The following is a 24,276-nucleotide window of genomic DNA, read 5'->3' as shown; positions in this document are numbered from 1 at the left end:
CCCCTAAACTTCAGTCCCTTAATTCTCAAGTCATGTCCCCTTGTTTGAATCTTCCCTACTCTCAGTGGGAAAAGCTTTTCCACGTCAACTCTGTCTATCCCTCTCATCATTTTAAAAACCTCTATCAAGTCCCCCCTTAACCTTAATGTAGTGTCAGAATTTCAGGCCAATGGTAAAACAAAACTGAAGAAATTCCCACTGTCATAATTATTATTTTACAACAATAAAAATGAGAAAATTGGCAGATGTTCTTTAACTTTCCTCTCTTGCCACTCGCTGGGTTGTCTCTGCCCAGCAGAGGAAATACTACCATACCACAATGCTGTATTTGAAATTTTCATCATGAACAGAACATCAAGCAGCCTCTATTATTGGCATATACTTCATCTGATTTCCTACCCTATTTGCTTCAAAATATATATTTTTTAAACACATTATCATGCATTATCAATGATGCATAGGATTACCTATTGCTGGATGGAACATAGTAATGAACAGGTTTTGTGGACGATATTAATTATCAGGGCCTATCAAAGTAAGAGGATAAATTGAAACAAAACAAAAACAGAAAATGCAAGATACAATCAGGTGTTCTTGACACCACATGAAGTGAAACAAATTGGTTGAAGACAGACATCTGTGATCATTGGCATCTCACCAGGGAGCAGATGGACCATCCACTTGGCACTTTATCTAAATGCGCTGTAAATGCTTCAGCTTTGGTCTTTTTCATTTGATAAGTGAAGCAGTAGTTGAGGATGGTGATTTTCCTGCATCTCTTAATTGTCCATCACCGTTTATGATGTGCGGCAGACTGCATAGCTTTGAATGATTGGTACTCATTGGAGGGGTGGGTTAGCAGCTTTAATTCCTGGATGTAAACATCGTGATTGATCTGACTTGTCCTGCTCTCTTCTCGGCTTGTCGCAGAACAAGTTAACAAACTTCTGTAAGTGTATTGTAGAATTTAACCTGACTGGTTGCATGTGGCTTGAGATAATAATTCCAACAAGCAGGAATTCAAGAGAATCAGTGGGGTCAAGAATCACAGGCACAGCCCCCCCCCCCCCCCCCCCACACTCCCCTTTCCTTTGAAGCCTTCTAAGAATGTGGCATCTATCATTAAGGATCATTGTCTCTTCTCATCAATATAGGCTGTGGGCCGAGGAGCTTTATTCTGCAGTTTTGTGACCCAAGTCACCAAACTACATGAAATTTTCACATATTGTGTAAAAAAAATTATATAAATCACCCCTGAAACTCGGTGTGAACAAGACTTGCACATTTTTATTAAATTAGAGAAAAACCGGAAAAATTCTGGGTAATTTTTAGTCCAATCAAAGCACGTTTAACATTGAGTTGTCTGCCAGTTGGTCAATCACGCGCTTTGCTTCAGGCTAGCACACAACATGGCTGAGGGGGCTTCACTGATGCCTGTTTTACTGGAGATTCCGATTTGTTGTTCTGTGGAATAAATGTCGTGGAAAGTTGCAGCAAGGTAATTGTATTTAGTAAGAAAAGCATTAAAAAGGCTGAAGAAAGTGCTGCTAAGTGGATGGAAGTGCAAGAAAGCCTTGAAAGCAAAGTCGCTGCTGAGGTGCTGGAACACAAAGCCAGGAATCAACTCTAACTGAAACGTAAGATCTAAAGTCTGAATTTATGAAAATCTATCTGTATGGAGTTTAATTAATTTAATTGCACCCTTTTATAATGTGAATAAATTCATTCATTCACTTCATTCATTCATTCATTCATTCATTCATTCATTCATTCATTCATTCACTTACTTCATTCATTCATTCATGCTCCGATCGCGAGGCCTAGGTACTCGCGGTAAAGTGAAGCCGCAGTCTCAATTAATAAGCCGCCGATTCGCAAACGCGGAGCCGCGGATCATCTCCGCGGGCGGGGGGGGGGGGGGGAGGCTGTACATAGTGCCTTCTGTAGCGGCCGTTTTCAGACCCCGACAACGGGAGAAAAACGGAGGGATATCGATTGTTATTTATAGGCTTCCATTGCAGTGAGAAATGGTCAGAAATGGTTGATTTTTCTGTAGAAATGAATTGGTGATATGTGAACTTGAACTAGTTTTTTCTATGGTAACAGTGTTATTCTCATTAACATTAAGAAGAGGTTTAAATGTTATGAATTGAAGTCCATGCAGACTTAATGACTATGAGAAAAAAAAATTCTGTAGCCTCTACTGAAACTTGAAATAACTTATCAATTGTAGTAAATTACAGTGTAAGTCTCATTGACATTAAATAGAGGTTGACACTTTATGAATTGAAGTCCATGCAGACCTAGGTACTATGAGATGTTTCTTTCTCTAGCTATTCTGCACCCTCTGCTCCTGCACTTGAACTTGAAGTCTTATCTATGGCTGTAAATTACAATGTCAGTCTCATTGACATTAAGAAGAGATTGACATTTTATGAATCGAAGTCCATGCAGACCTAAGTAATATGAGATTTTTTTTTCTGCAGCTTCTACCCCTCCACTCTTCAGAGCCTGTCCACACAAAAGTGTTTTGTGTGGACATTCACTGTGCTTTAATGAACACTAATTTGATAATTTGCAGACTTGCCATCCCATCTACCTGGACATGCATACATGTTTAATTTCCTCATTGATATGTCGATATTGTCTTACATAATATAAAACATGAAAAGATGTAAAATACACCCTGACACATATTATCTTCTATTATTAGGAGGCAGCAGTGTATCCCGGGTTATCATGCAGAGTGCTTCTGCAACATAACAACAATAAATCGAGCGATAGCAAAGTCTAGAAGGAAGAAAGGTAATGATAGGACTCATTCACAAATCTTTTTACTTATGGTCATATGATGTTACTTTGAAAAATGAAAAGATATATTTGAGGATGTTGATTTATTTTACTTTTCATTCCTTTTCTGTTTTCTTTTTCCTCTTTCAATTGAGTTCAAGACGCTGAAAAGCCTGAAGCAGGTGAATCACCTCAAGAGGCAGTTTCTGATGGTGAAGCAGATGAGCCGGCCCCAAAGAGACTGCTTCGATCCATGACAAGTCATAGTCAACAAACAGCAACTGTCGCACACTGACCGTAGGCATGTCCTACCAGTGCATTGCATCATTTGTAAATGTTCAAAGTACACAAAATAAATAAATTGTGGAAAAAAATGATTATATAAAGTTTTATTTTAATGTGGATCGATTCACTGTTTATTTGGTCAAATTATTTAAACAATGAGTGAATTACTTATGATAATGGCGTGCCGGTGAATGACTGCGACAATCTACCCACCGATCCACACATACATACATACGCACACTTCCATGCATGCATGCAAACACACACATACATGCACACATAAATCTGCACACACATAAATCCGCTCATTGTAGCTTAAAATGAATATTCATCGAGTAAACATCAGAGCATTCGATTCTTGGCCAGGATGTGACATTTACATCAGAAATAAGACAGGTCTCTTACAGGTCTGGCACTGCCCCAGTCCCACTATGGCCGTCACCCCCACTCTCCCCACTTTGGCAGTCAGCAGGGTTCAGTAAATGGGGAAACCTAGAGGATCTGTCCTGACCCTTTAATTAGGCAGGTTCATGAGCCCTTAAAACCTGGGACATCTGCTGCAGTTTCATTTAATTTCCTATTAAAACGACTGGAACATGCCTGCCTAGCACTGCCCCAGTCCCACTATGGCCGTTACCCCCACTCTCCCCACTTTGGCAGTCATTGGGGTTCAGTAAAGGAAGGAACCCACAAGAACTGCCCTAACCCATTAATTAGGCTGGTTCAGGAGCAGGACCTCTGCGACAGTGTCATTAAAAAAACACACTCAAAATGATATTCATCATATTATTTTTATATAATATAATCATACTTAATTATATATAATTACATTCATATTTACAGGTTACATATATATATATATATATTGGTATAATAATATATAGTTTAAATGGACTGGAACACGGGTAATACGGGCATTGGCCAGTAGATGGCGCTTATTTTCCCGATCTCATTTTCTAATTAGTTTAATTAACTAATGTGCAACTTTCGGCAATGACGAGTTATGACATCCTTCTCAATTATATTTCATCCAAATCTGTGGAAAATGTCATGTAGTTTGGTGACTTGGGTCACAAAATCCTATTTCTAGACACATTTTTGACGCTCGGCCCACAGCCTAATACCATCAGGTAGAAGGTACAGGTGCTTGAAGTCCCACGACCACCGTTCAGGAACGGCTACATCCCTACAAATCCCACGAAGCCTACAAAACCTTGATCGCACCTCGACAATTCAACATGCCTCTCCACCTCTACTTCCATAGACTTTTTTTAAAATCTAATTGTGTTTTTGCACTAAAGTCCGGTTTGTTTTGCACAATTTTCTTTCTTTCAAAAAAGGTGTAATTTATGTATACTTTATGTATAATTTAAGTAGAATTTGTTTTGTGCATTTGTAAGTCTGTATGTTCGTGAAGCTGCTGCAAGCATGTTACATTGTACCTGTACCTCGTACTTGCATATATGGCAAACTCGACATGACTCGACCCACTAGTTGTGGGAAAGCAGTCTAATGGATGCGCTATTTTTTGCTGACCAGTCACTTATTCTTTTCCAGTTGTCCAGGTTAGTTCTTCATTGGAAGAATGGGCTGAAAGATGGCAGATGGAGTTTAATGCTGGTAAATGTGAGGTGCTACACCTTGGCAGGACAAATCAAAATAGGACGTACATGGTAAATGGTAGGGAATTGAAGAATACAGTTGAACAGAGGGATCTGGAAATAACCGTGCATAGTTCCTTGAAGGTGGAATCTCATATAGATAGGGTGGTAAAGAAAGCTTTTGGTATGCTAGCCTTTATAAATTAGAGCATTGAGTATAGAAGCTGGGATGTAATGTTAAAATTGTACAAGGCATTGGTGAGACCAAATCTGGAGTATGGTGTACAATTTTGGTCGCCCAATTATAGGAAGGATGTCAACAAAATAGAGAGAGTACAGAGGAGATTTACTAGAATGTTGCCTGGGTTTCAACAACTAAGTTACAGAGAAAGGTTGAATAAGTTAGGTCTTTATTCTCTGGAGCGCAGAAGGTTAAGGTGGGACTTGATAGAGGTATTTAAAATGATGAGAGGGATAGATAGAGTTGATGTGGACAAGCTTTTCCCTTTGAGAATAGGTTAGATTCAAACAAGAGGACATGACTTCAGAATTAAGGGACAGAAGTTTAGGGGTAACATGAGGGGGAACTTCTTTACTCAGAGAGTGGTAGCGGTGTGGAATGAGCTTCCAGTGGAAGTGGTGGAGGCAGGTTCGATGGTATCATTTAAAAATAAATTGGATAGGCATATGGATGAGAAGGGAATGGAGGGTTATGGTATGAGTGCAGGCAGGTGGGACTAAGGGAAAATAATTGTTCGGCACGGACTTGTAGGGCCGAGATGGCCTGTTTCCGTATTGTAATTGTTATATGGTTATATTGTATGAATGTCTGGAGCCGCTTTCAGTGCGCCCTCTGCATTCATTACAGGTCCCTTGAGTAATGATGTGACCCGAACACACGTTAAGATACAACACATGTTTATTAAATCACGTACAGCATAGGATCTGCAGTACGTTACAGCTCCGAGCTGTTATATCTACTGGCTGATATATGGGGGGGCGTCTTGATATTATAAAGCACGTACTAGGTGGAGCTACTACTAACAAACACTATGATTGGCTAGTATGCAATAGCCAATCTACATCTCTTCTTGTAGAAATAAAGAAACACCGGCGGCTAAACAAAATAAACGGAATGTTAAGAACATACTAGCAAAGTTATTAAAAATCGCCATATTTAACGGGTGGCCTACAAACCCGTCCGGCCCTCGTGCGGTACGAGACCGCCTCACCTATTTTCGCGGGAGAAAAGACCGGGGAGGGGAGTGGGGAAACAACCGGAGACCCGACAGGCACAGTGGGAGATGAAATAGGCGAGCCAGGCACCAAACAGCGCAGGGAGACTGCGGTAGGAATGACGGTTGGAGATGGGGAAGCTGGACTGACTGTGGGAGTGAGCACGAGGCGCGGGGCATCAGGATAGGGAGTCGCAGGACACGGTTCCTTCACCGGAAGGATGTGTTGACGGTTGAGTCTCTAGATGACTCCGTCCACTTTGACCAGGTGTGAACGTGGTTCTTTGGCAGGGCCATGGATGTGTCCCAGTCGTGCATTGGCCCTTGTCGGTTTGCAGACGAACCTCTTGTCCACGTGCAAGAGGTTTAAGTGGCTTGCTGGACTTGTCGAAGAACCACTTCTGCGTGTCACGTTTAATTTGCAGTTGTTTCTGAACCGCAGGCAGGGAACGAACTTGTGGCTGCAACTGCTGCTGGGAGAGAGGCAGGGGAGCACAGGTTTGGGGAGATCAGTCGTTGGGCTGGAGAACATAGTATGGGATCCCGTGCAATGTTCCGTAGATTGAGTAGGTCCAGGTATACGTCAGATTTGGCAAGGTATGATCTTCCATGAGTTGTTTTGCACTCCGAACGGCGCGTTCGGCGAGTCCGTTGGACTGCAGGAACTCAGGATTGCTGGTAACGTGTTGAAAGTCCCATCGTTTAACAAAGTTTTTAAAAGCTTGGCTGGTGAACTGTCTACCATTGTCAGACTGAAAAGCAGGAGAACCATGCACGCAGAGGCGCTGTTGCAGCTTCTCAATCACTGTCTCTGAAGAAATGGTAGGTCTATTTCGAACCAGCCCGAGTAAGAGTCAACAAGAACCAGATAGTGTTTCCCGTGCCACTCGCAGATGTCGGTGGCTAACGAGGACCACGGGAGAGGAGGGACTGGTTGCGGCAGTAAAGGCTGCTTCTGCTGATGTGGCTTCAGGCTTTTGCACACAGCGCACGTTTTGGTTCTTTCGCGTATGTATCTGGTTGTACCGGGCCAGTAAAACATGCTTTGCGCCCTTTGGAGGGTTGCCTCCACGCTGGGGTGGCCATTGCCTTGTGGCCCTTGACTATGATTCCATCTTGTAGCAATAGTTCATCACGAACCAGGAAGTAGGGACGTATTTCGAGCGGGGTGTTGGACTGTTTGTCGGACCAACCGTGCAGGATGACTGTAGACTGCAATTGTAAAGTCTCATCAGCAGTCGTGTGTTCAGCTAGGCTGCTTAAACGATCAGTTGGCACAAACGAGACCTTCATGGCCGAGAATTTGTCCTGTTCGGAGAGTTGTTGTTCGTTGGTTCTGCGCGGGGCTCTGGATAGCGTGTCTACTGTGTACGTGTATTTACCTTTCTTATAGACGATGTTGAAATCAAATCGTTGCAGTTGCATCATCATTCGCTGTAGTCGTGCTGGGGCAGCATGGATCGGTTTGTTCGAAATGGTGACCAGCTGCTGGTGGTCAGTCTCGATGGTCACGGTTTTACCAAAGATGAAGTCCTTGAATTTAATGCAGGCGAAAACCACTGCGAGCAGTTCCTTTTCGTTCTGGGCGTAGCGCTGTTCAGTGTCAGTTAGTGTATGGGATGCATATGACACGGGCTTGAAATCGCCGTCAGCAATGACCTGCAGGCACGCTGCGCCTAGCCCGTACTGGGATGCATCGCAGGTGAGCGTTGCTGGTAACTCCAGATCGAATTAGGAGAGTGTAGGTGCACTTGCAGCTGCAGTTTGAGAGTGGTGAAAGCCCTTTGCTCCTGCGTGTACCAGGACCATGCCGCGTCCTTGTGTGTCAGTTCTCGCAGGGGGCTGATATGTCGTGAAGGTTGGGAATACATTTTCCCATGTAGATAACCATACCGAGGAATCGTTGTAAACTCACGACATCAGTAGGAACCGGCAGTTCGTTGATAGCTGCAGTTTTCAGCGGATCTGGTCTGAGACCGTCGCTGGTAAAAACATGTCCGACTTCAGTGACCTCAGGAACTCTAAAGCTGCACTTTAGTGGATTGAGTTTAAGCTGAATGTCTTTGACACGGTCAAGTACTCTCTTCATATTGGCATCATGTTCAGCCAAGTCGCGACCGTAGACGGGAATATCATCAACAATGATGACGCACGGGTACTCCGCAAACAATTGTTTCATAGTGCGCTGGAAGACTTCACTGGCGAAGGTGATGCCGAAAGGCATTCTTAGAAATTTGAAGTGGCCAAAGTGTGTGCCAAACGTAGTGAGGTTGGACGAGTCTGGGTCTAGTGAAATCTTCCAAAAGGAGCTTTTGGCATCCAGGGCCGAGAATACTGCTACGTTGCCAATCATCGTGTCAGACAGTAAGTCTTAATCACTCCGTTCAAGTTTATCGGGTTTTCTTTTTCTTTTGATTAGTCAGTGCCTTTACTATCTGTTATGGCTAATTCGTGTCTCGCCCAAGCCCTTTGATCTTTGATTCAGACATTGCTGAACGGTGGCGTCTTTTCGAACGTGACTACACTCATTATGCTCGCATCGTTCATCGGAATGATCCCCCAGAAGTGTGTGCATCTGTTTTTTCTCAATCTTGCGTGACCTGAGGCAATGAATTGGGCCGACAACTTCACTTATGCCTCCAAGTATGCTCGCGCCACGCCTCCCGCTGCTGGACACCAACGCGCGCCCGCCTGCCCGCTGGCTACAACCCCCCCCCCCTCAATTCACCTCTCTCCCCCATTCTCTCCTTCCTCTCCCCCTCCTCTCCCCCCCCCTTCACCCCCACTCCGCCCTCTCCCCCTCACACCCCCTCCCCGTACTCAGGGTCTGAAGCGCCGTGGTTGTGAGGCCATGGTGCTGAGGCTCACCATCTCTTCCTTACATTCTAACCCCCCCACCCCCCCCTCTCGATCGGCCGGCCCTCTGCTGCTTTTGACCGTCCGCCCGCACGCAGCAGCAGGCGGGCCCTGTTCTCTCTCTTCCTTTCTCTCTCTCTCCCCGGCGCAGTGAGTAAAGTCTTCCCGTCGCGGAAGCCATGATCGGCAACCTCTCTGCTGCTTTTGATCGTCCACCCGCTCGCAGCAGCAGGGTCGCCCGCTCAAAACACGCCGCAAATCGGAAACCCCAGCTCCAAAAGGCAGCGAACACCCGGAAACCCCAGCTCCAAAAGGCAGGAAGCTCCCCTGCCCGTGTCCCTCTGTGTGTCCCTCTCTGTGTGTCCCTCTCTGTGTGTCCCTCTCTGTGTGTCCCTCTCTGTGTGTGCCTCCGTGTCCCTCTCTGTGTGCCTCCGTGTCCCTCTCTGTGCGCCTCCGTTTCCCTCTCTGTGTGGCTCTGTGTCCCTCTGTGTGGCTCCGTGTCCCTCTGTGTGGCTCCGTGTCCCTCTCTGTGTGCCTCCGTGTCCCTCTCTGTGTGTCCCTCTCTGTGTGTCCCTCTCTGTGTGTCCCTCTCTGTGTGTGCCTCCGTGTCCCTCTCTGTGTGCCTCCGTGTCCCTCTCTGTGCGCCTCCGTGTCGCTCTCTGTGTGGCTCTGTGTCCCTCTGTGTGGCTCCGTGTCCCTCTGTGTGGCTCCGTGTCCCTCTCTGTGTGCCTCCGTGTCCCTCTCTGTGTGCCTCCGTGTCCCTCTCTGTGTGCCTCCGTGTCCCTCTATGTGTGCCTCCGTGTCCCTCTATGTGCGCCTCCATGTGTGTGTGTGCGTGCGTGTGTGTGTGGGTGTTGGGTGTCATTTTGCATTTGAAACTTATCTCCTCGAAAACCAGATGCCGAAACGGGGAAATGTTTACATATTTCAGTCGAGATTTTCCTTGTGATTTTACAAATCCAATCCCCAATAAATTTGGTCAATTATTATCCGAGATATTTACTAAAATTTATCACCAAACTGACATTTGTTTTAAATATAAAGGCTGCCCATCTGCTGACAATTCCTTTCCTCGTGGCCATGACCCCCCCCCCCCCCCCCTCACCCGCTCTGGATTAATGCAGCTGTTATTAAATGCTCATGCGCAGTTTTCCACGATGTACGTTAGCCCACCCACCCCCCCCGTTCTTCAAAAGGCGCAGAAAGATCGAGAAAGTTCTGCAGCAAAGATCTTACAGCTCCACTCCGTTATAGGATCTTTGTTCTGCAGCTCGACAGCTCAGCGGCGCTCACACGGTGAAGAAGTTTTCTCCTCACTGACGGCGCAGCTTGTGAAGCCACGCCCCTCCTATCCCCCGTCCGCCCGCTCACTCAGCCACAGGTTTCCAGAGAATCAAGCCGCATCTGTCTCTTTCCTGGCTCCCCCCCCCCCCCCCACCTCCTCTTCTCAACCCCTCCCCTCTCTTCCCTCCCTCTCCTCTATAACCGTCACAGGGAACGTCCTCCTCCCCGGGAAGGCCGGATCGTCTGTTTCCGCCCTCTGTGTCCCTCTCTGTGCCTCTGTGTCCCTCTCTCGCTCTCTATCCCCCCTCCCTCTCTAGCCGCGCCTGCGTGTTGGGGGCTATGCGCGAGTGGATAGGGTGGGTCATGGGGTAAAAGGAGTGACTGAATAATATTAATATATCAATGTGTGTGTGTGTGTGTGTGAGAGAGGTTGGTTAGTGTGTGTATGACGCCGCAGGCCGCCCCCTCCCCTCCCGTTGTGTCCCATTGAGGTGACGGGACACAATGGGTCCCACTTGGTCTAGTATCCATTAAAGTGATTAATATCAAATTGATATCTTTATTATTTGTCAAAATTATGCATCCGTCAAAGCTATATTAATTTCCTGAAAGCAGTGTTAGCAACCGCATAGCAATCATCCGATAGGACAAAGCTTCATCGCAAGCAATTAGCTGCTTTTTTTCACATTATTTACCAAGAACCTCCCAGTGATAATTGACAATCAATTCAATTAGTATAACTTATCTTCTTGTGACAGTGCAAGATGCATCACAGGACTTACTTGACCAAAGGGTGGCCTTTGGCATTTCTTTGGTTAGAAAAAAACTTTTAAAAAAGTATATTTTTCTTTTTGAAGGGTTTACAGCATTCAATTTCAAACCAATAGAATTATTTTAAAGTGCTGGAGTAACTCAGCAGGTCAGGCATCATCTCTGTAGAACATGGATATGTGATGTTCAGGATCAGACCCCTTCTTCAGACTGATTGCAGTAGGGAGAGGGGAAGGGATATTGGTGGAAGGGGATGGGAGAGAAGGGAAAAGAGGGGCTGGATTGTGCAAGAAATGGATGCCAATCCAGTTGGGTCACAGGGAAGTGGGGAGGGGAGTGTCTGCGTGTTTATCGGTTACATACCTAAAATTGGAGAATTAAACACTCATATCGTTGGTATATTATTTACTTATGTGGGTTTTTTTATACCCGTTCAATAGGCAGCTGGGTACCAAATCAATTTTACCCAATTGCTTTCTCTTTTGCAAAGTTCAGGGAGAACAATTTTCATTACCACAGCATCTTAAAGATGTACAATAAAAAAAACACACTTTAGCCTAAAAAAAAATCAACTTTTCTTTGTTATTCCTCTGTAGAATTGTGGCAAAAAAAACTAGAAAAACCATGAATATTTGAAAACATTAACCATGAAATTAAATACAATTTTTTCAATTATTGTTCAGATGTTTTCCTCAATTGTTTCAAAAAACAAATTAATTTCAGAAAATTGCCAAAGATTCAATTAACTGATAAAATTATTAGAATTATAGATAAAATTAGATTGTAATTTTAAATATTCCTAAATATTTAGTTGCCCAATGCGATTTATTTGGTTTCTCAAGTCTTTCATAGACTTGTTCTGATAAACATTACTATTTCTATCTCCACCAATGCTTCCGAGCTTGTAGAGTATTTCCAGAGTTAATTTGTTTTTCAGCTTCTGAACTTTTTCTTTTGCTTTTTGATGAATTGCCTTCTATTTTAACAGTCTGTCACAAACTATTTCATAAATCTTAACAGAGATTAGATTAGATTAGATTATTCCTTTAATAATCCTTTTCAGGAAATTACAGTGCCACGACAGCTTCAAGACAAACATAACACCACGCTTTCATACATAACAAGTTAAAATACGTTAAAATACAAGTTAAAATACAATTAATTTAAAAAAGTGCAGTTATTTATGCTCATTATAAAGTCTTATAGCAGCTGGTAAACAGGACTTCCTGTATCTCTCCGTTTTGCACATTGGTGCAATCAGCCTCTGGCTGAAGATGCTGCTCTTGATCACCTTCAGGGCATGGAGTGGGTGAGTGGGGTTTGTCATTATGGAACCTAGTTTATTTAGGTGATGCTAATGCTAAATAGGATAGCTAAATGATATAGACTGCATAATACCACCCTATATACTGAATCCTCAAGGCACCAAGGCAGGTGGTACAAGCAATTTCTTTGTTTCAGGTTGGTTGTTTGATTTTTTTATTTGATTTTTTTAAACGTTTGCTTTGCACAATATTCCTGTTTTAATTTTCATTATGTATTGTGAAGTTAAAAATGACTACCACATTTGAACCAAACTTCACAATTTTCAGTGATTTAGATATATTGTTTGAGTATGATTACATTAATAATAAAATAATAAAAATAATCACAATGTACCCATGTTCTAATAAAGTACACTTATCACTTCTGCTAGTTTGGGATCTTTTGCACAAAAGGAACAAATTATAATTCTGTTGAAGATCAATTTCAAATTAAATTTCAAAAGAACTCACAAAAAACGAGATAGATTTAACAAGATATATTCAGTACAAAGGAATAAATCTGCTTCATGTACGTTTGGATATCCTACCTAGCTTCTGGCAGAAGGAAGCAGTACTCATGAGGCGTTGTTGATTCAGGAAAGTTTGAAAGAATGGCCAGCCGGTGAGGTAGCAGATCTGTACCATGGTAAGTGAACAGAATCTCTAAAGCCTGGATATTGCTCTCCTATTTTAAAAAGGAAGAAATCACATTTATCAACACCATTGAAACACCCCGCCAAATAATTCTACTTTGATTGACTTCATTCCTACTCGAAAAATACTAATACACAAACCAATTTCCCATTATTTTTAATACAATAATACATCTGAAAAAAGGTACTAAGGAGGTTCATGAATTCACCATTTTCCAATTAAAGGGCTATTAAGAGAAAGCCAAATACTTTTGCAATCAACACTAGAACATCCCAAGATGGTGTCCTACACATCAGTTTGCTTTGCCAGCATTTTCTTGCACATCATTGTTTATTGACAGGACATTACTCTACTATTCTACATAAATGTTTTTCCAAATTAAGTTTGCGGCCATTATAAAACGTGCTCACACTGTTCTGTAAAACAAATATGACAACTAGGTCGGTGGGGAAAAAAAATGTTTCTTTCTTCACAGATAATGCTCACCTAGTTAATCTTTTTCAAGTTTTTGTTAATTTGATCTATATTTTAACTCAAATAGAAGTGCAGCCTTCTGAAAGTCAAAATTCAGAAATATAATTCTATGGCAATAAGTACAGTGCATAACTTTATTACTGCCAGAGAAACAAATTAATTTTCTGAGATTTATTATCCTTTTGTTCACACCATAACATTAATTAACTTAAAACGATGAGACTAAAACATTGACTGGAGTGATTCAAACATAGAATTCTAGGAAATATGGACATAAAAATGGATATGAAAGAGCAGTTTTGGAAAAGCACAACAGCACTGTGTGTGTTCAAACCAGGCCAGAGTTCCAATAGTGATTGATTTTTTTAATCTTATCCATTCTAATCTACCTCCTTCAAATTTAAGGCTTAAACTGAGGAAAACTGCAATTGCTTGAAAGGGGACAATGGATGGAGCTCGAGATTGAGTTGACTCATCTTTTAACACTTTCGCATCCACTACTTACACACTGGGAGCAATTTACAGATGTTAATTAACCCACGAACCATCACATCTTTGAGATGTAGGCAGAATTCGGAGCACTTGGAGAAACCCCATGTATTCACATGCAAAACCCATACAATCATATCGTCAAACCAAGCTTGATGATTTTGCTTTTTATGTGGGGGCAGAGGGCAAAAACGTCAAAGATTGTGGAGGGATACAATTTTTTTTTGCAGGTATTGGGTCTCATGGATATAGAGGTTTATAATCGGTGATACTGTTCTTGATCTAACCAAAAGCATGCAGGTCGCACGATAACACAATAAAGCCACGTGTTGATCGTCAAGAGGATTAAAGAGTGGCTACTCCAAACAAAAATGGATTGGTGAGAAGAATTCCCTTGTGCCGGCTCACTCATTGCCTGCTGGATGCTCAGCGAGGCACCTCTACCTGTTGGAGGTCAGGGAGAGTCATTTCAAAGTCACCTCTGGTGATCAATATTGAACCATCACTTTCCTAGAGTACATTCTGCATCCTTCATCCTCGGTGCTTTTCCCCAAATGGCAAAAAGAAAGGAAAACAAATTCATCAACTGAGTGAAATAAAAGTAATCAGAATAAAAGTTATTGGTTCCCAAAAGATTGGGTCTTTTACAGGCTCAAATATGCTATTGCCATAAACTAATTTAGTACTTAGATCAAAACCCAACAGTTCATCAGATTTCATTCTTATTACTTGAACTGGTTAATTAAAACCAGCTGCGCCACTGTGCCATGTCGTTTTAATGACAATTTTGCGTTATTTGCCCACTTTTACCAATGTCAGCTTTTTCAAAATCAATTTGAACTCCCAAACTGTCATGGAGACATTCAAGTGCTCATTCACTGCATTACCGGCCTAGGCTTCCATCATTCAACAACAAAACTCCAACATTGCTGTTCCATAAGAGGTTTGGTATTGAAATAGTCCTAGAGAACCAGCATCCATTTGCTTTGGTTACTTTGACTGCTGATTTTGTTTTTAGAAAGACAAAAGCCAACCAAATTAAATTACCAAACAGGATAAATCTTATCATGAATAATATTTGTGTTTTCAGAAAATATATCTTACCCTCGCATATGTTCTTGCTGATAATACAATGTTCTGACTCCTAAACTTTTTGAAGAATTCCGAATCATATCTTTGCTCTGCAACATGAGGCCCTCCAAGGATTTCCTGTGAATAGACGCGCAAATCATTATAACAATCAATTAAGATTAAAGGTGTATAGTACTAAAAGTCTGTGTATTTTAACTTCTAACATTTTAGAATTTTTGTACTACAATTATTTCCCAAGTACCTCTACAAAGTTACCTCTTCAATATTGAAGACCTTTACCGACAGCGCTGTAAAATTTATCTTCAAGCGAACATGCTTATAAGGAAGTTTTATATGTGCTCTGACTCTGTGAAGTGTTCCCTGTTCAGAACCTACATCACACCGTTGTATACAGCCCAGTTGTGGTTGAAGTATAAGAAAAAGAGTATGCAAAGACTCAAGGTAGCATACAATGATGCAATAAGGATGCTGCTTTGTGTCCCTAGGTGGCATAGTGCCAGTCAATTGTTCGTGTCCACTAGAGTGCCAACCTGTGAGGCACTCTTAAGACAGCTGATGTTTAGTTTTATGTGTCGTCTGGACAAGTCAGAGAACCATATAATTGAAGCCCTAGTCAGCCCTCTGAAAAGCTGCTATAGATTCACTTCTAGGCTAAGACTGCATTGGTGCAATAGCTTGTATATTTTATAGGCTAATATGCAATTTTTTTAATGTGTTTTTGTATCTTCTTTTTTTTTTTTTTTTTCTTCTGTTTGATGTGTTATATGGACCTGTGTCTGTAATAAAGCTTTAATAAAGTGAACAGCAATAAACTCAAACAACCTGCAAAGCTACAACTTCCTTTGGAAGTCAGGCATATTAAAGACATTAATTTGTTTTTCAAAAATCTTGACGCTGGAAATCTGACCATCCGTTCATCAGACAAGGTCCCACGATTATCTGAAGGGTGAAAGGTTTTCAATCCAAACCGTTACTCTTTGATAAATGATGCCGAGCGTGTTGAATGTTTCCAGCATCTTGTTTTTATGTTTAATTATTTACAGAATAAACATTTATACTTTATATTTTGAAAAGTGATTTTCATACCTCATATGTTGCTAGGCGGTTTAAGTAGGCCAACAACTTCAATCTACAACGGCAAAACTCCTTCTGTTCCAGCGTCAGCCTGAGAACAGAAAGCTTATTAGGTTTCTGTGTGCCTCATCTTTTTACAGATTGTCATATCTACTTTGATGCTCCCAAAACAATCCTTTGTCACATATATGGAATGATACATATTTTTGGGTACCAGAAATATACCATGAGTCACAAAAGTCGTAGCTTGAATTTAACTTTGTATAGACAATTGATGTAACATTAAAATGCAACCTGTTGGCCAAGGGTAATATGCTACAAAGCAATAAACCAGTCAAAGTAGGGTTCCAAGGAAATAATAAATTTAACCTTAATTGCTGAGGCTACCAGCAGTGACAAAATTCCAGAAAATTTTAATTGACTGGAATTGCATTGGAAACTTTGTGCAATGTACAAGGTCAGATCAGTCACAGCAGATAGATATAAATTAAATCCCTATGCTCTACCATGGTAGATAACATAGGAGGAGAGAAGAGGAGTAGCAAAGATAATAATAAAATTGTGTTTTTTTTTTGTTTTTTTAAAGAATTCTACTCAATTTTTAACTTTACCACTTGCTGTTGGGAACTGAAAGCCGGGGCAATAATGCAACACATGGACTTACATGGAAAAATCCACCATCTGTAGCAGCTCCTGCCTCTTTCTAGCCTCTTTCTCCTTCCTTTTCTGCATCTCTTCAACTGATGACATGTAATCCTCGTAGGGGATTTCATCAATGTCCACATCTCCAGGCAAAATGAATCTGTTAAATGTGAAAATGAAAAATTCTCCCAAGAAACATGTGGTGTTTCAAATTCCATTATACACACAGTTATAAACCTGCCACCTTTGTAATGAACTGCAATAATTCTGTCAGATAACAGATTAATATGCCATTTTACTGACTGATTTTTTAACATTGTGTAAAATTATTGCTCCTATGGCCTATATTTTCCAGGGGTTGCAATAAAACAGTGGATTTTATGGGTGCGATTAAGATATCTGACTTTTTCTACTAATGAGATTCAAATAATTAAAGTGGTACCATTGTGCCTTGAATCTAAAGTTCTGAATATGCTGTTATAAATTGCAACCTACTTACTGGTAAACGTAAAAGTAAAGCAAATCTTATTTGAAATAAATTAGACTAAAACAGGAGTATAGAATACATTAAGATCATTTACCACCTTGCAAACTGCAGTAATATTTTTAATGTATAACAAATGAACTACGAAAGAAAAACTAAATAAAAATAATCAGGAATGAGAAATAAAACAATTCCTCCAGTTTGAAGACCTCGAAAAGATCATCCACACATTTATCACCTCCCGCCTAGATTACTGCAACTCCCTCTACACTGGCATCAGCAAATCTTCCCTGTCCCACCTGCAACTGGTCCAAAATGCCGCAGTTTGACTTCTGACGGGCACCCGAAAAAGAGACCTCATCACCCCAATCCTGGCCTCTCTCCACTGGCTCCCTGTGCGGTTCCATATAAATTTCAAGATCCTCCTTTATGTCTACAAAGCCCTCAATGGGCTTGCCCCCACCTACATCAAAAGTCTGCTTACCCACCACACCACCTCCAGGTCCCTCAGATCGGCCGACTTGGGGTTAATGAACATCCCGCGGTCTAGGCATAAGCTCAGGGGCGACCGCGCCTTTGCGGTTGCAGCTCCTAGACAGTGGAACAGCATCCCTCTTCCCATCAGAACTGCCGCCTCCATCGACTCCTTTAAGGCGAGACTTAACACTCACCTCTATTCCCAAGCCTTTCTTGACGTCCTCTGAGCGAGGGCTATATGTATGTAGTGAGGTTTGTATTTAATCTATGAACCACTGTTGTATAACGTTAGTACCTCCACCAATGTAAAGCACTTTGGCCAACGAGGGTTGTTTTTTAAATGTGCTATATAAATAAAAGTGACTTGACTTGACTTGAAAATATTGACCCATGTCAAAACAAGATATGCTTGCTACAAAGTTCTTTATCATACACAAAATAATTTAATGCAGTTTTTAACCAAAACCAAAAGCAAAACAAATAGGAAAATTTCACCTATAGATTTTAATAACTTTGGAAATTTTAAAATAAATGTCATACAGGAGAGGAGAGCTCTTCAGCGCGTCGTCCACAGAGCGCAGAAGATTATTGGGACACAGCTACCAGCCTTGGAGGGCATCTACTACACACGGTGCCTCAGGAAGGTCGTCAGCATCCACAAAGACTCCTCACACCCTTGTAATAGTCTGTTCGAACTCCTACCTTCCGGCAGATATTACAAGGCAATCTACGCCCACACCTCCAGACACAGGAACAGCTTCACCCCCAGAGCTATCGCTGCTCTGAACCGTCCCTGCTGTGTGCCCCACCCCCACCCCCATGAACTGTCTCCCTCGGATGGTCACGTCGCACATCGACCCGGCACAGACATATTTGCACTTTAGACTGCTTTACTGTTCTTTTCTTTTTATAAATCATGTTTCTAGGGGTATCTAAATTTTATCTAAATTTTATTAGTTGTTTAAGTTATGACATCGGATGGAAGCTGCATACCAAATCTCGTTGCACCTATGTGCAATGACAATAAAATATATTATTATTATTATACTGGGAAATATAACTAAATGTTACATGACACAAGTGGGAAAAGAGGAGAAAGTTAAACAGCCTAAAAATGAAGTGACAAACCTGCCTCCATCTTCTCTTTTCCCAATGGCAATAAGTGCCTCAAGGTCAGTGCCTCTTAGTCCATACTGAAGCAACTCTCTGGCCGCATCAACATTTTCAGGAACTCTTTCCACACATTCGTGCAGAACCCAGGAACGTTTTTTAATTTTACTCTAAAAGTAGAATGAGAAGTCACAAATCTTAAATGAATAACAATTAAACCGTATAATTTGACAATGCATGATGAGAAACATTGAAAATACAATTCAAAAACCAGTGGAGTTGAGGCAACACTTGCGGGGCTCATTATGAGAGATGAACCTCATAACCATAAAGCAATAACTCCAAAAATTGTATTGCTCTTTGTTAGAAGGTAAAAAAGCTCCAAGTGAGGAATTCAGACTCATCTCTGAAATACAAAAGGATCATGGTAGATGGGACAAGTTATCTGGAAAGTTCATTAAAGCAAACTTTCTAAGTGGGTTCAAGATGCACAAAGGAAGTTTGATTTATTCGAGCTGAAAAGATATTATCGTAATCATACAAAATAGAGCAAATATCTGAGCAAAACAACACTTCTTATGCAAAAAAATTGTAAGAAAAATGAATTCATGCAAAATTAGGTACTTTGCAGTGAAACATTTAAACCTTTTGTATAAAACATACCAGATAGTCCTGAATAGATGCAATATTAACAGGCGATTTTCTCCATTGTCTTTGATATACTAGGTCACTGTCAAGGTCATAGGCTTCTGCAAGAGCTAAAGCTTCACCATATTCTTCACTATCAATCTGAAGAAATATTATTTAAAAGTAAGGCAAATACACATTATGTATATTCTGATTTATGATCTCTTAAATCTAAAACGAAAATATTTCTGCCCAATACAATCACTTTTTGTTGTGTTTGTTTTAAACAAAGTAATTAACATCAAAAATAGATTAAATACTTTAAATCACTAATTTGATATAGAAAAAGGGAATAAAAACATATTAGCAGTAATGCTCATCATATAACTACCAGATTCTTATAAAATAATTCTTGGTACATTAGGAAAGATGCAAAGTTATGGAGTAAATCAGCGGTTCAGACAGCACATCTTGAGAACATGGACAGGTGATGTTTTGGGTCAGGACCCTTTTTCAGACTGATTCTGAAGAAGGGTCCGTAACTGAAACGTCACCAATCCATGTTGGGGATGCTGCCAAACCCACTGAATTACTCCAGCATTTTGTGTCTTTGCTTGGTAATGCAGCATCTGTATTTCGTTGTTTCTGCCTGGTATATTAATTCTCCTTCCGTGAAGGACACCTGCTCACTTTAGCTGGTTTGCCTTGCCTTCCTTCAATTCTGACAAAAAGATCTTTACTCAAAAATATGAATCCACAACAGACTTCTGCCATTGGTGGATTATTGTCCTTTTTTCATTATAGTCAAAAAGTTCCCAAAACAAAATAATTTGTTATGCATAACTCTGAAATGCGAGGTCTCAATTGGTATCAAGGTCACGGAAACAGATTTAACACCTTAAGTGGACATGACATTTACAAGAGTTCAATAGGGCTTTCTATAGTTGGCAAGTAACTGGATTCTCGCAGAAGTGGTGGAGACGACTGCTAAAGCCTTCCTTTACTCAAGTGCTGACACCTCTTGTGACATATTCATGAAACATTTTCCTAAGCAGATTGAAGTTATCAGCGACATATTTGGAGATGCTGAACGTTTATTTATTTGGAATCTTAATATTTATCAACACTTGTGATTAATCATGAAAGAAATAGACTTGATAATAATTATGGGATTTTATCAGGTTAAATTGAGAGTGTTATAGTACAGATAACATGTCTGTCATTTTTTTCCTTCTGAGCAGCAATAATTAAGTTTGGGGATTTAGTATAATTGATCTGTTTACATTCAACAACAGTATTAATTATCTAGCTGTTAATTTCCTGAGGAGTTGCCTACACAGCTCTGGTCGCAGCCGAGAAATTATACTAAGTTGTACATTTTGTGTATGCTCTCCAGTGGGAGGATGCTATAAATTGCTGAATGCAGATGCATACTTAGTAGGTACACAAAAATGCTGGAGAAACTCAGCGGGTGCAGCAGCATCTATGGAGCGAAGGAAATAGGCAACATTTCGGGCCGAAACCCTTCTTCAGACTTGGTGTTGTCATTCCAAATATGAGCGGCAATTGCCAAATCAAAACACACAAGGGAAATCTGTTGGAACACAATTTTTTATGCCAAACAAGCACGGGGAGATTAGAAACCCAAAGGCAAAAACCTTTGGTGGAAAAATCTGATACATATTTAAGTAGATTACATTTTAAGTGCGATCAAAGAAATGTATCCAAGGTTAAAATTAAGATCAAAAACTTAGATGTTTGCAAAATGGGGTGTAATATTAAATAAAGTGATTTAATAACTTATTGCCCAACAAAATGGTCCGATGGGCAGTTTGCAGTCATGATGGTCACAAAACCAAGACCTCTGAAGACAAGCAAAAGGATTTTTGGAAAGAGCACATTAGTCATTAACCTAAAACATTAACGGTTTCTATTTCCACAGATTTTATCTGACTTTTTGCATATCTCCAGCATTAAGTTTAGATGTTTGGTGTCTGCTCCTTACAGCATTGTAATTCGGTAATATTTAATTACTACATTCATCATGCAATGCTGTTCATAGATAAATATAAGAATCAACAAAAATTAATCTAGCACAATTGCCAATATTACTTTGAATTAGATTTACAATAACTCTTCAATATATTTCTTGGTCATTTTCATTTTCATCTTTATACTGACCTTTCTTTGATAAAGCTCCTCTGGAGTTGTGGACCTCAAACTTACTAGCCTGTAGGTTTTGGTGATAGTTCGTGGTCGCTTTCGAGGTGGCGCAAATCGCTCCATTTCTGTCAAGTAATACAGGCCTTGCTTTACATAGCCAAAGTATCGAGCCTTGGCAGAACATTCATCATCAGAGTCAGAGTCTTCCTCACCATCATCGTCTAATGAATTATTTTCCATACGATGCCTCTTGAGAGCTAGCTTTACTTCACACTGCAAAGTGCAACAATTGAAATTTTACATTTAAATGAAGCCAATTACTTGAACATGCATTACCTATTTAACACCTGGATTCAAATTTGGAAGGAACTTGTAACATGCAGTAAATTTAAACTATGTTTGCCACTACAAACAATGGTGAGGTCTGCTAGCCTATTTCGGAGGATATTGAAATGGATAATACAATACACATTACAATGGATCGTGGAAGCCTTAAGCATTTAAATATCCACACCATCTTGTTAAATACTAAAACCCTAACATGCACCAAGGGACAAGTAAGCAGGGATATAATAAGATCCATGCAGTTAACATTTGTATATATTAAATAATCTTTCTTATTCAATTCACATAATGGGCCAGATATTCCACTCAGTGGCAAAATAAAAAACAAGTTGTTCCCAAAGATCTAGCAATGTCTGTAATGTATATTTCTCTTTCCCATTCATCAAGTATGTAGTTAGAGGGGGGGGGTGCGGTGCGGTGTGCCCGGTCCAGTGTTTCCATCCGCTGCGTCGGGGGGGGGGGGTGCGGTGCGCGGCCTACCCACCCGCCCGCACGGTCTAGCGTTTCGATCCGCGGCGTCGGAGCCTCGCCATCGGCCAGCATGGCGACCAGGAGACCTTCCTCCCGTCGCCGGGCGGGAGCGGCTGTAACCCCAACACGATACGCCGCTGTGGCGGGGCCCGCTGCCCTCGCCTCCCCCCGCCGCCGGGGCCCAAGCCACCCCCGCTGGGCCCACGCTGACCCACGCCGGCCCAGCCACCTTCATCTTTGCCCCCCCCCGCTAGAAAGAGAGGGAATGTGAGAGGGAGGGAGAGAGAGAGGGGAAGGGGGAGAGAGTTGGGGGAGGGGAGAGGGAAAGGGGGAATATTTTTTAATGAGATTGTAAAATTGAGGTAGGTTTTAAAGCTATTATATTATTTCCTCATGAATAATATCAAATAATATCAAACAATTGGAACTGCTTTCTTTGCCTTGATAATAATACTGAAAAATATGAATTCCAAAAAGTTTGTGACTCTTTTTGCAGCATATTTTTTAATATAATTTGAATATTACAAAAATCTGCATGTTTTCAGGGTCATCATGGATCTGTCCATAGTAGTCCGTTGATGATGTTGCTGCTGAGGAGGGGGCACATATGCGTCAAGCCAATAGCCTAATTGTTAAAGAGTTAAAAGATAGTCTAATCGATAAAGAGCTGAGAAGAGGAATGCCAAGGAAAGGTACTCTGAGAAGTTGAAGAGCAAATTCTCAGCTAGTGACTCTTCTTCAGTTTGGAAGGGCATGCAAGAAATCACCAGCTATAAAAGGAAAGCCCCCCGCACTTAGGACAATCGTCAGCTGATGAACGACCTGAATGAGTTTTACTGCAGGTTTGAAAATCAGAAACGTAACCCTGAAACCCCCTCCCCAACAAACACAGCCAGACCCCAGTCTGCAAAGAATGGACCCTGCACCCTCTCCTTCCCATTCACCACTTCACACCTACTTAAGGCAAGACTCCACTATGAAAAGAGTGGACCCTTTCCAACCCCAACCAACACTTCACACCCACTCACAGCCTGACCTCAGTCTGCAAAGACTGGGCCCTTCTACACCCAACCCACTCCAATCACCACTTCACACCCAATTACTCATTTTTAATCAGTCCCTGCAAAGACTTACTGTCCCTGCCTGCTTCAAATTCTCCACTATTGTCCCAGTATCCAAAAAGGCAAGGATTACTGGTCTTAAAGACTACAGGCTTGTCGCACTGTAGTCATGAAGACATTTTGGGGGAAAAAATGAAGACCCTTGAAAGGCATGTGCTGGAAAATATCACAACCCCCCTGCTGGACCCTCTGCATTTTGCAAATTGGGCCAATAGATCTGTGGATGACGCAGTCAATCTGGACCTGCACTTCATCCTAGAAACATAGAAACATAGAAATTAGGTGCAGGAGTAGGCCATTCGGCCCTTCGAGCCTGCACCGCCATTCAATATGATCATGGCTGATCATCCAACTCAGTATCCCGTACCTGCCTTCTCTCCATACCCTCTGATCCCCTTAGCCACAAGGGCCACATCTAACTCCCTCTTAAATATAGCCAATGAACTGGCCTCGACTACCCTCTGTGGCAGGGAGTTCCAGAGATTCACCACTCTCTGTGTGAAAAAAGTTCTTCTCATCTCGGTTTTAAAGGATTTCCCCCTTATCCTTAAGCTGTGACCCCTTGTCCTGGACTTCCCCAACATCGGGAGCAATCTTCCTGCATCTAGCCTGTCCAACCCCTTAAGAATTTTGTAAGTTTCTATAAGATCCCCTCTCAATCTCCTAAATTCTAGAGAGTATAAACCAAGTCTATCCAGTCTTTCTTCATAAGACAGTCCTGACATCCCAGGAATCAGTCTGGTGAACCTTCTCTGCACTCCCTCTATGGCAATAATGTCCTTCCTCAGATTTGGAGACCAAAACTGTATGCAATACTCCATGGTGTGGTCTCACCAAGACCCTGTACAACTGCAGTAGAACCTCCCTGCTCCTATACTCAAATCCTTTTGCTATGAAAGCTAACATACCATTCGCTTTCTTCACTGC

The 24,276-nt window shown here is 41.6% G+C and overlaps 1 protein-coding gene across 1 annotated transcript in view; it reads right to left on the bottom strand.

Annotated features, from left to right (window-relative positions):
* Positions 1–24,276, bottom strand: part of nbas (NBAS subunit of NRZ tethering complex) — a 267,026-nt gene that overhangs the window by 197,370 nt on the left and 45,380 nt on the right. Inside the window, exons 15-21 of the mRNA XM_033021570.1 lie at positions 21,431–21,685; positions 19,286–19,411; positions 18,641–18,792; positions 16,574–16,711; positions 15,922–16,000; positions 14,848–14,952; positions 12,675–12,811 (exon numbers count right to left, since the gene is read on the bottom strand). Coding sequence (XP_032877461.1) covers positions 12,675–12,811; positions 14,848–14,952; positions 15,922–16,000; positions 16,574–16,711; positions 18,641–18,792; positions 19,286–19,411; positions 21,431–21,685 — 992 coding nt within the window. The remainder of the gene's footprint in view (positions 1–12,674; positions 12,812–14,847; positions 14,953–15,921; positions 16,001–16,573; positions 16,712–18,640; positions 18,793–19,285; positions 19,412–21,430; positions 21,686–24,276) is intronic.

This window comes from Amblyraja radiata, chromosome 5, assembly GCF_010909765.2.
Source record: "Amblyraja radiata isolate CabotCenter1 chromosome 5, sAmbRad1.1.pri, whole genome shotgun sequence".
NCBI lineage: Eukaryota > Metazoa > Chordata > Chondrichthyes > Rajiformes > Rajidae > Amblyraja > Amblyraja radiata.
Note: the sequence above shows the minus strand (reverse complement) of the source record. Positions and strands in the feature narration are given on the sequence as shown.